At 46.6% G+C, this 10,940-nt stretch overlaps 4 protein-coding genes across 4 annotated transcripts; all 4 read right to left on the bottom strand.

Moving 5' to 3' along the window:
- Positions 1-711: 711 nt before the first annotated feature.
- Positions 712-3,142, bottom strand: HD556DRAFT_1302714 (uncharacterized protein; the record flags this gene model as incomplete). The annotated part of the gene is made up of 13 exons (XM_041299528.1): positions 712-750; positions 784-808; positions 884-927; positions 1,003-1,021; positions 1,104-1,132; positions 1,388-1,498; positions 1,549-1,572; positions 1,702-1,834; positions 1,971-2,061; positions 2,253-2,442; positions 2,487-2,614; positions 2,666-2,832; positions 2,886-3,142. 13 exons carry the CDS (start codon positions 3,140-3,142, stop codon positions 712-714), a joined length of 1,257 nt encoding a protein of 418 aa, XP_041168073.1.
- A 1,839-nt stretch (positions 3,143-4,981) lies between these two features.
- Positions 4,982-5,620, bottom strand: HD556DRAFT_1436152 (uncharacterized protein; the record flags this gene model as incomplete). The annotated part of the gene is made up of 2 exons (XM_041305521.1): positions 4,982-5,431; positions 5,483-5,620. The coding sequence occupies 2 exons, from the start codon at positions 5,618-5,620 to the stop codon at positions 4,982-4,984; spliced, it is 588 nt and encodes a 195-aa protein (XP_041168072.1).
- Positions 5,621-6,283: 663 nt separating this feature from the next.
- On the bottom strand, positions 6,284-7,210 carry HD556DRAFT_1436151 (uncharacterized protein; the record flags this gene model as incomplete). Its single annotated transcript, XM_041305520.1, has 1 exon — positions 6,284-7,210. The coding sequence occupies one exon, from the start codon at positions 7,208-7,210 to the stop codon at positions 6,284-6,286; it is 927 nt and encodes a 308-aa protein (XP_041168071.1).
- A 166-nt stretch (positions 7,211-7,376) lies between these two features.
- Positions 7,377-10,570, bottom strand: HD556DRAFT_1428452 (uncharacterized protein; the record flags this gene model as incomplete). The annotated part of the gene is made up of 10 exons (XM_041304713.1): positions 7,377-7,612; positions 7,694-7,726; positions 7,778-8,653; positions 8,777-8,894; positions 8,933-9,090; positions 9,133-9,244; positions 9,296-9,399; positions 9,511-9,625; positions 9,668-9,958; positions 10,109-10,570. The coding sequence occupies 10 exons, from the start codon at positions 10,568-10,570 to the stop codon at positions 7,377-7,379; spliced, it is 2,505 nt and encodes an 834-aa protein (XP_041168070.1).
- Between the last annotated feature and the right edge of the window lie 370 nt (positions 10,571-10,940).

Raw genomic sequence — 10,940 nt, 5'->3', positions numbered from 1 at the left:
CACTAGAGAACTTGGTGGACAGTGGATGGATGCTTCCAAATGGCTGGCGCTATAGGGCGCTCAAGCGCGGGAAAGCGCGCGCGCGTATACATAGTAAAGCGCGGGAAGTCGTGCGTGCATGCTGCGCCTTGCGCGGGAAAGCTGCACCTCGTAAGGGAATAGCTGTGGATAGCACACAGAGTGATGCTACAAGTTCGTGCTATGTACTCCCTAGTGAATACTGCCATATCATGCAATGAGAGGCATGAGTCTCTACAGCGCAAAGCAGAATATGCAAATACAGGTGCAAGTAGTTACAATCAGCACAGAAAATGAACTGAGTTGTGATTCGCTGTGAATGGAGCTGCAGATGCAATGATGATTGCTAAGGAGGTAACATTATACATAGTACAAGCAGACCAGTCACCTTCGGACGTCGCACCTGTTTTACAATCAATTACAATAACAGCTGTCTGTATACTACGATCACCGTTGTCTTCTCCTCACCCTCTGAAGGAAATAGCACACGAATGTCATGCCGACATTGCACTTTGGATAGCGCAGTGTAAAGCTGTCTGTGTGTGAACGAATCTGCGATGCAGAGTGGCGATGCGCACACGCACATTTCGCACCAATCCATTCTCGATGGACATGTTGCGTTACTGTAGCCTTGCAACCGGCCTCTTGGGCTTTCTTGAGTGAAACAAAGGTCTGACCACCTTTGAAGGTAAGTTAGGTAGAAGGGAATACCGTACTGTTAAGAACTATGAGCTATATCCATGGTCGAAGGTATGAGAGACTCACAGTCTCCATCCAGACATCTGAATTACTGTGATTTTCGTTCAGAACATGAAGGCAAGTTCAAAAAATGTCATCCACGTCTCAGCCAGAGTGGAGCACACACATGATGACGACATGAATTGGTTCCACAGGATCAAACACTCCGTCCTTACAACACATAGATAGAAGATGGCACAAGGTAAACAAATTAGCAGAGACCGAACACATGCCAGAGTGGCTCACCTCAGTCCAGAGGATATGACTGTTTGTAGAAACGATGAGAGGAGGAAGTATCATGCAGCCAGAGAGTAGTACACAATGGGAAACAAAAGACAGGGACGTACCAGAGGGGGGCACGGAGGTCGGAGTAGTACTATGATAGCAGGCAAGTATGAAGGGGGCGGGAGGGAGTGGCAGGCCATCAGAAGTAGTACTACTTATGTATGTGGGAAGTACACAATCAACAAATATCGAAGGGGCATTAGTGGGTGTTGTAATGCATTACTTCATATAGAAGCCCGTGTCAGTTGATGCATTATGGAGTTCTTCATCGTTAATGCATTACAAGTGTCTTCTAACTAGCCTGTATTAATGCAATAAAATGACATTATAGCCTGCATCTCTGTACCTCATCCTTGCGTGCTATGGTGCCCTTCAGAAAGATATCGTATGATGCTTTCGTGACAGATATAACAACTTTCTTCAGCTCTGTGCGAAACGCAAATAGATCATCACAGAGCTGACAGTAAAGATATAAGTTTATTGTACATCCATTAATGAGATACTTACCAGCCGCGACATTTGTGTCACGTACTGCGGGAAATAACCTAAGAACTCAGATGAGATTCGCAAAGGGGGTCAGGCAATGCGAGGAACCTATTCTCGATGATCTGGAATGGGATGCGTTAGAACAGCCTGTTGGTGCATTTTTAACTTCGCCACCTGCAAAAATGCTTGCCAGGCAGGTGGGTAAAAGCTGAGCTTCACGGGGTCCTCTTGGGCTGTCTTGGCCTTGCGCTTATTTCTGCGTGAATCTGGCTCGTCACATGTAGCATGACTGGGGGAAGTGCTTCGCCTAGATGGAGAACACTGATGAGGAGACTCCATGCGGGGGGGACACTGGGATACGTGTGTAGGATACGTGTGTTGGCAAGAGTGCATGCGGGAGGAAGTAGGGTGCGTAGATGGGGCACACTGAGATGTGTGTCTACGAGGCGATACCGAATGCCGATATGGAGACCTTGAGCGTGTAGAACGGCGAGAGTGCATGCAGGAGGAAGTAGGGCGCATAGACAGGGCATGCTGAGATGTGTGTCTATGAGGTGATACCAAACACCAATATGGAGACCTTGAGCATGTAGAACAGTGAGAGTGCATGCAGGAGGAAGTAGGGCGCATAGACGGGGCATGCTGAGATGTGTGTCTATGAGGCGACACTGAACACCGATCTAGATACTTTGAGTGGGTAGAAGTACTGTGGGGTGAGCACTCACATTTAGGAGGTCGCGCTAGAGCAGAAGACCCAGTAGACACCACATGTCGAGGTGATGGTCGACGAGGAGACTTCGAGTGGCTAGAAGCATGTCTGCATTCAGTATGTTTTGCCTTCGATAGATAAGTTAAGGAAGGAGCCTTGCGCCGTCCATTCTTCATTTGATGACGCTCGAGAACATCAAAAGCTTCCTAAGAACATGTGATAAGATTAACCTCAAGACAAAAATTAAAACACTTTCCTCTGTTTTGTCTCTGGCTGCGTTGTCAAGCTCATTGTTGAAATCATCATCAATAGCATTGTCCTGAGCATCAGGCTTGTCCCTCTGAGTGTCAAGCTCATCGTCAAAATCCCCATCAATACCTTGATTTGAAATCCCTAAGCATTAGGCTAATTGTTGACATCCCATCATACCTTGATTCAGAAAATCGTCCACAGTGTCGGGCTCATGGTCGAAATCACAACGATTAAAATCTTCCTGAGCTTCACCTTCGTACTCGCCATCCAAATCATCTTTGTGTTGTCTGAAGTCCATGGTATCGCCTGTTTCGAGTGTTTGCTCCTGGTCCTGAACCCCATCCCTGCATCGGGCACATGTGACAACAGACAGATGAGATAGTAGTGGAAGACATACCTTTCCTCATTTTCCCCGTCAGTTTGGTCCTGCCTGGTCGTCGTCACCGATATCATGCTCTGTATCTTGATTTCCAGCCTCCTCCTCATGGGTATGCTCATTGGACCATGGTGCCTTCTGGATGTTCTGACTGCTAGTCGAAGTAGGCTGCCGAAACCCAAGCCTACCTGAAGACTGAGCTGTGCTTGGGGCTGTTTGGAGAGATGTGCCAGAATGTTGGTGTCCTGAAGTAGGTTGCTGACGTCCTGAATAGACATTCTTGTTGATAACAACGGAACACTGAGTAGGATTGGTGCTCCCGGTCAGAGACCTTTTAGTAGTAGCCTAGAAGAATGTTAGCTTTTGGGAGTTCATATTAGAACGTCAACTATACACATTTTTCTTCAGTTTCCAGAGCTGGGAAGGAGCCATGGGGTTTTCTTCTGCATCACAAATGTCAAGAGTGGTCTGCTTCCGACCTTTCCTCGCTGGGGCTGCTAAGGTTTCTCCAGCTTTTTTCAACTGGTCTGCATGTCCACCTTGGCCTCGTGTAGATCTCTCACTTTGTCAAGTAGCCTCGGAGACTTCATATGAGTGCCTGGCCCTCTTTTTCGGAGGCATCAAGTGACAAGGTGGGAAGTGTTGAGACTCGGTTTGTTACGCACTCAAATAGGTCTGTTATGCGGAGCCCTAAGAGGGGCGTTGTCTGCTAATGTTTGTGATGTAACCGGAAGGGTCCGGTATAGCGAGTGAGACTGGCGACATCGAGTTGGCAGATATCACAGACGCATGTGTCACGTGACTTCTAAGATGACAGTCTTTGAAGTCACTAGGCTCAAAGTGTGGACTGTCTTGTCCGACAATGAGACTATCAATCGAGGTAGACTTAAGCGTGAAGAGCACTTAAGAAAAGATACTAGAGACAGAAGCTGAGAGGCTTCTGAGGGAAGTATGTTCTAGGGAAGATTGAGTAGATTCAAGTTAGAGAAACTAGTACAGAGTGACCGACTACTTATACTAAAGGGAAAGGGTTGAGGGCAAGGTTACCGTACTGTGGGTGAGGGTAAAGGGGAAACGGAAAGGGTATAGGTACATTGGCAACAGAGCCTGATTAGTGATGGTAGGTTGAATGAGGAATGAGATTGGAAAACATTGGAACGAACCAATGGTAAAGATACAACGCGCATCAGGCGTGAGTCAGAGGAACATAAAGGGAAAGCCACATTAGTGGCATGAGTCAGGACGAGTCATAGTGCAGGCGCACGTGCGCATGTTGGTGCGATAGCGATGATAAGGTTGAGGAGGAGATGGAGATGAGGGACAAGAACGGTCCGGAGGATCCGGTCAACAGATATCCGGTAGAGAAGTGCGAGCCGGTAGGTGGTGAGGGCGAGGACGAAGGGAAAATGATAGGGAGGCCCTGTGACCGATGTTACTTGTAACAGTTCTAAAACCTGTTGCTACCAATTAGTACCCAGAGTCGTATCACATAAGCTGATGGTTTGACATACTAAACTAGCACAACAGAGTACGTGTACAGGTACAGTATGACTCCGAACGTAATAATAATTAGAGGCACAACAAGTTGAGTTTTGAGGAGGAGAAGGATATTAGGAAATACAAGAAGGATAAGAGACTTTAGAATTGCGAGAAGGGAGGCTCCAGAGTCCATAATACAGAGCGCCAGCACTCGGAAAGAGGATTGTGGGATGACATGTGTGAAAAAAAAGTTCAGATGCCTTCTCATTGCCTCCTCCAAGTCGTCTGTTTATTCTTTTTTTTCATGGGGAACGAGACGACGAAGGCTTGGAAAGTGCTGTAGAGGATATTGGAGGATTTGCTAATGATTTGCTAAGACAAGTGGAACAACATGGTAAAGGCTCAGATGGCCCTGCTGGGGGTGTATGAAGAGCATGGGATGCTGATGTGCAGGAATGAAGACTCTGCGATGCTGCTGTGCGGGGATGAAGACTCTGGAATTGTCCTAAAGGTGGTTCTTCACCAATAGATCTCATAAATACATCAAGTAGGTCAAGGACTCCAGCATGGGTCAGCTCTACCTGATTTTGGGGAGCATTCACATTGTAAACCATGGTGCCCCATTTTTGCACAAGAGGTCAGAATTCCGCAAAGTATTCAGATGTCTTAGCGACCAAGAATCTGCCTTGCATCAAAACCCCCATCTTTGCAAAACAGATTGTACTCAGAGCCAAATGGGTGTCTGCATTGCCCAAAGCCTCATAAGGGCTTGCCCACGGCAAAGTTTGCCGGGACCAGGTGGGTGCCAATTGGCCGTGTGGCCCCCCATACTTAGCAATAAATTCGAAGAAAATGTAAAATAAGGACTTGAGGTCATCGCTGGGCCGGTGTTCAATTAGATTCGTATCAAAGTCGACATCCTGCAGAGCACTAGCAGCCTGCAGAACAAGGTCGACGTTGTTGTCCACCTTGAAATCGTCCACATTGTTCGGATCAGCATCCTGGCCTGTGATGTTGGCGCCAACCTCAAATGGGGCTAGATCCAGCATAGCCTGAAGAATGCGGATAGAAATGTAGGGCATGGCCCCCTGAAAAAATGACATGAACAATGAACAGCTAAAATGTATACCGAAACTTACTGTACCATGCGAATAGGTGCTAGTTGTGCCTCCCGCTAGAATTGAGGCGTGATCAAAATCGATGAAGTAACCAATACCGTCATGAACAACAAAATTATTGGGACTGAGGTCCCCATGCAAGACTCGCTTCCCAATCATCATGTGATGAGCTGAAAATAAAAAGTTGATACAAGTATTTTGCATGCTCAATAAGACTCACCAACTACAAAGGCATGAAATGTGGTGAGCAGTTCTCATCTAGAGCTGAATTTAGATAATGGCTCTCCACAGGGGGACAAGAGAATGCAGCAGTGGAATCTGTTGCGGAACATCAAGTCATCCCGATGGCCCACGTCATATTGGCTGCGAATGCGCGCTGTGCAGTCAGGCTTTCCTTTGTAATACACATCCCAATGGTCTATGAGTTCAACAACATTATGGATGCCCTTGACCATCTCCAGGATGGTCGTTTCGTGCATTCTCTTCTCCTCTGTCACCCAACAATCTTTTAAAGTGTATGCATTCCCTGCCTCATCAATGACATGATAACAAACTGTTCCATGACAGAAAAGCCCATGGCTCTTCCACAGAACCTCCATAATAGAATATGTTTTGTTGTGGTTGTCCTTCACCCAGCCCTTCGCCTCGTGTGCTAAGTTGGGATGAGTTCCTGTGCATGCAGCGTTACACATGTGGATCGTCGGATCGAAACCTAAATGATGAATATCCAATAGAGTGAGGGTACCCAACATCTCTGTGAGTCGCACAGGGCCCGTTTTTTGATGGATGTGGAAAGGATGGGATATAATGAGACCGGAACAGTCAAAGTAATGTGCGCGAAGCTGATTGGCACAAATCAAAAACCCAACGACAATGTTCTCTCAGCATTAGGTAGGCTTTGGTTGTAGATCTCCAGAACACTGGTATATCTCGCTTTTTAGTGAGATCGCTGGAGGTATGCTCAACAAGGGACAGGATGTCTGCCCATGTCTTTCCCATGTTTTTGATGGCGAAGTCAAACAGGGCTATGTCGGGCTTCTGGCAGTTGTATTTGTCTGGTATAGGAGAGGTGGAGAACTCTGCGGACCAGTACCGGGATCCAGCCAAGATGTTGAAAGGGAGGTGGGGTTTCAGTTTGTGATGCAGGTGGTACTGGATGGTGTAGAAGAGACGCTGAAACTCTTTTTCGGTCGTCACGGGCACCTGTCTGTGCCTTTTCTTCGATCTAGAAGGCTGGTACTCTTGGGAACTCCATGTTTCTGTTTCAGATTGGCCATGGATCACCGAGTCAAAAGAGGGCTCTATGCCAAGCGCTGCACCCTTGATCTCTGCATCATCAATATCTGTATCATCATCCTCTGTAACATCATCCTCTGCATCCTCGTGCTCTGTGCCACTGTCCTCTGTACCATCGTCTTGTTTTGCGCCACAAGTACATTTGATTCCTTTTCTCCTGCGGTGGAATTTCCATTTGTCTCCAGAGTATGCAGATGGTCCTGTTCTGTTGTACTGAATTGTCTTGATGTTGCTTAATTGGAGAGTAGTTTTCATCACAAGATGATGAAAAATGGAGTTCTCCAACAGTATTCTGGCACCCCTTCCAATACCTTCATGAATCAGGTGGTTTTTCAGCTCTTGCCTAAGGAGAGCTTGTGTAGTATCTAAGGTGCATGGGCCAGAAGGGATACCAACAGAGCTTATTGTTGCATAGAGCAAGAATTTGTCGATGTTGGATTGCCGGGATGACATGGATGACTGCATTGTCCTAGTCAGGTGGTCAACGACCAACTTGTCATTCAGGCATGCAACTACCAATTAGGCACTAGGCAGTGTCCGGGCATGTTCCTTATCTGTTCATCAAAGGCATCAGGATCATCTGAGCACTATATAATATAACAATCTATGTATCTATCTGTTATGAAGCATGGTAAAGTGCATGATAAAGCTGCTTGTTGAAGTACTTGTTCAAGAAAAATGACGAGGAATAATGTGCAGAAGTCTCCTTTGTCAACCGTGCGTCCGCTGCAGCTCCCAGCTCAGGTATTATACTGATAAAAGCACGCAATTGCTTGAGGGGAACTATGTTACCTACTGGAGTACCATCCGCATGCTTAGCACGCTTCAATACATGCATCCCAGTGGCAGGATGGACTGCGCCAACCTTCAGGTTATGCACATAGCATAGATACTAATCTCGCCAGGTGATACAAGAGCCTCGTCGGGCCATTGGACGGATGATAAGCTGCACTTCACAGATGGTGTGCCCTTCCAAGAGTCACACTTCAGCCAGATTGATAAGAGTAGAAAAGGACTCACCCCTTAACCCTGACTGGGGCCACTCATACTCTCTATTGACATTGATAAGGACGGTGTCTTGTTGGCCTTTCGGCCACCCAGGACATGGTGGAGAGGCATGTAAGGTTTGCGCTGGTAAGATGACACATGGATCATGGAAGGAAACTTCCTGCAAGCGAACTGTGTGCCAAACTTGAACACGATCAAAAGGCAGAGTAGAAGGACGGTCGATTAACAATCTTCTTGAGACTCCAACCCCATGAATCACATCTCTGTTCCTCGCGTCAAGTCGCAAGAAGTTTGAAATAGCATCCCGAAGATCCGGTATGTTGAACTCATCTGCGACATCGTCAATTTTCATTCCAGTGCAAGTTGGACTATAATTTAGATGGATAGTGGTATTATCAGTGGTAAACATTCGAGGAGGATGAGGGCTAGGTCCATGAGGTACAGTAGCCGCCTCCTTAGCTTTGATGAAGTAGTTGGTAGTGACACGTGTGCGATTAAGTCCCTCCAGGAGTGCAGTTCGTTGATCAGTAGATGGTTCTTCGAACTCAGCAATGTCTTCATCGTCTCCCTCATCCACAGGTAATTCTTTGGGGTCTGGATCAAGGACACCACTCTTCAACGTCATAGCAATCGCAAATTGCCGCAGCTTGTCCTGTTGATCTAAATGACAGCAAATTTGAGGATCATAATCATTATTATTGGTTTGTCGTGCAGGTTCCTTGATTTCGGACACATGTGCGTGTTCAGTGGCGTCCACAGACCACTGGATGAGGGCTCCAACTTTATGTGTGCTGGCAGTGATGCTCTGCATTAGCTCTAGCTTAGGTATATACCAATTGTCAATTGTCTTCTTCGTACCGGTCTGTGCACCCAACGTCATAGTAACATCTTTGTTTCGATGAAAGGTTGAAAGAGATTGGTCAATAGATGCCAATAAATTGTCATCCAGAGAAGGGGATTGTGACATATACCGGATGTCCATAAGGGCACGGATCACGATCACGAATCAACGAGGGGCTGCACCGACAATGAGACCGACAATGTAACACTGTAGATCACGATGGACTCTGCCTGTAACTTGCTTGAGCTTCATTATTATGCCAGAATAGTGATGATAGCCTGTGACTGGCTGCAAAATCGAAAATCGAGTTCCTGAGCTCCAAGAACCGCAATGCACCACTGAAGGTCATGATCGAAAAATTGCTTATGCCAGTGATGCAGAGCCTCTGGAGTTAGAAAGACCGAGGGGCAAGCAAATGGCCAATCTTGCCAGAAGGGCGCATGGACACCGTTTAGACGATATATGGCACATGCATCAAAATAACCTTCAAGGTCATTGGGATCAATGTGTATCTTGGCGAGCTGACCAAGAGTGATATAGCGTGTACGTTCGGGGTGACAAAAATTGTCCCCAAACTCCAGATATGATGCCATCGTAAATGGGGAGGTTTTCCCGTGTACGCCTGCAAGCATACATGCCTCTGGGGTATCAACGATGTATGCTGCAAGGGGCGTATAGCAATGGCGAACATTTCCAACAGGATCAGACATCATTATCCCGATTTCGGCCGCGATCATCAATGGCTTTAAGATGATGGAAAGACATTGATGTATGAGGCGGTCTTCGAGAACACCTCATATCCGTTGATTAGGGTGTAAGTACTGCGGGATAGGGAGGAGTGCTGTGAGTAGGAAAGCCCTGGATGAGAGTTTCATGCGAGTTTGCATGCGGATATTAGCAAGACCGAGAAGGAGTGGATGAGCAACCCTAGCACCAGTCATAGTGGTGATATTTGTTTTGTCGGAAGAAAGGATTGTGCCAAGAATTGTAGCGCCTCTGGGCACTTGACTCTGTAGACCCTGTGTAAGGCAGCACACGTTATGGGGCTCAGATGCACATACCTGGAACTCCCAAGCAGAATCACCTGTAAGCCACTCCGAATAAACGTGGGTAAGCCGTGCTGCAGTTGTGTACACGCGATGAGGAACAAAATCAAGCTTGTCGTGGAAAAGGGGGTTGCTGAAGAGGGCTTCTAAACATTCGACTGGATCCCTCCAAAAAAGTCGGATTGGATTTTTGGTGCGATGGAGAGATGGGATAACTTGACACTTCCAGCTTGGTCCCTTGGGTAGCATCTCAGCTTGGCTTTGCAATTCTTGAGCGGTACTGAATGACAGCTTCAATCCGCGGATCTGTAAAGTAAGGACATGATCAGTAAAAGTGCGAGAAGGATGTTAAGAAATACGAAAAGGATAAGAGACTTGAGAATTGTGAGAAGGAAAAGATGCAAAGTTGTGAGTCCATAAGATCTCAAAGCGCCAGCATTTGTGAAGAGCACTCACCATTGGAAGCACTAGAAATTCATTGATTGCAGCCATACTAAGGGGAGAATGAAGGAGAAAATCAGTGATTTCCCATTCCTCTTTTGATGCAAAAGGATAGAATAGATTATCCTTTCTGTATTCTGCATACTCGTCCACGTCAAAAAGATCCAAGAACATCAGGCCGTCTGGAGAGTAACAAGTCCCTGCGCCTTCGTACCGTTCCTCTGCACTCATGCATTCCTCTCCCTCTGTCTCGAAGAAGTCAACATCAAAATGCGAAGGATATGCATCCGAATTTATACCATGGTGAGGAATTGGATTGGGGGACCGCCATAATTGTAGAGCTGACTCTGCAAACTGAGAAATGTCCACCATGTTGCGAATAGAACTATGACACAATGATCGAGGCTGACTGAGGTGACGAGTGATGCTGGACTCCTTGCTGAATACTTTCCCACATTTCGGACATGATATTGACATGGTTATTTGGAAGGAAAGATTTGTTCACACGCTTCAAGCACACTTCTTATCTTTGCTCATACACCCATTATACGAGTATATATTTACATATGATGGACTCGGATGATTCTGTAACTTCGTCTCCAAGCTCTTCTGCAGTTTCATCTTTGTCTTGCAATTCTTCTCCAAAAACTCAGTCCTTGCGCTCATATAGTACTTGCTTCAAGTATCGCCTTCAAAGACCTTACAATGCGACATCAGTTGGACACCACACATCCTGCTCTCCAAACAAAACTTTATCTTCTCAAATGCGATCGTGCGTTATTAAAGACGAGCACAGCTTATCTCCAGGCCTGCAGTTTGTGGGTTTGTGCATCCGGTGTTCCATCTT

The sequence above is a fragment of the Suillus plorans genome (assembly GCF_016647745.1).
Source record: "Suillus plorans strain S12 chromosome Unknown HD556scaffold_1, whole genome shotgun sequence".
Classification (NCBI taxonomy): domain Eukaryota; kingdom Fungi; phylum Basidiomycota; class Agaricomycetes; order Boletales; family Suillaceae; genus Suillus; species Suillus plorans.
The sequence above is the reverse complement of the archived record's forward strand: the minus strand, read 5'-3'. Positions and strand labels throughout refer to the sequence as shown.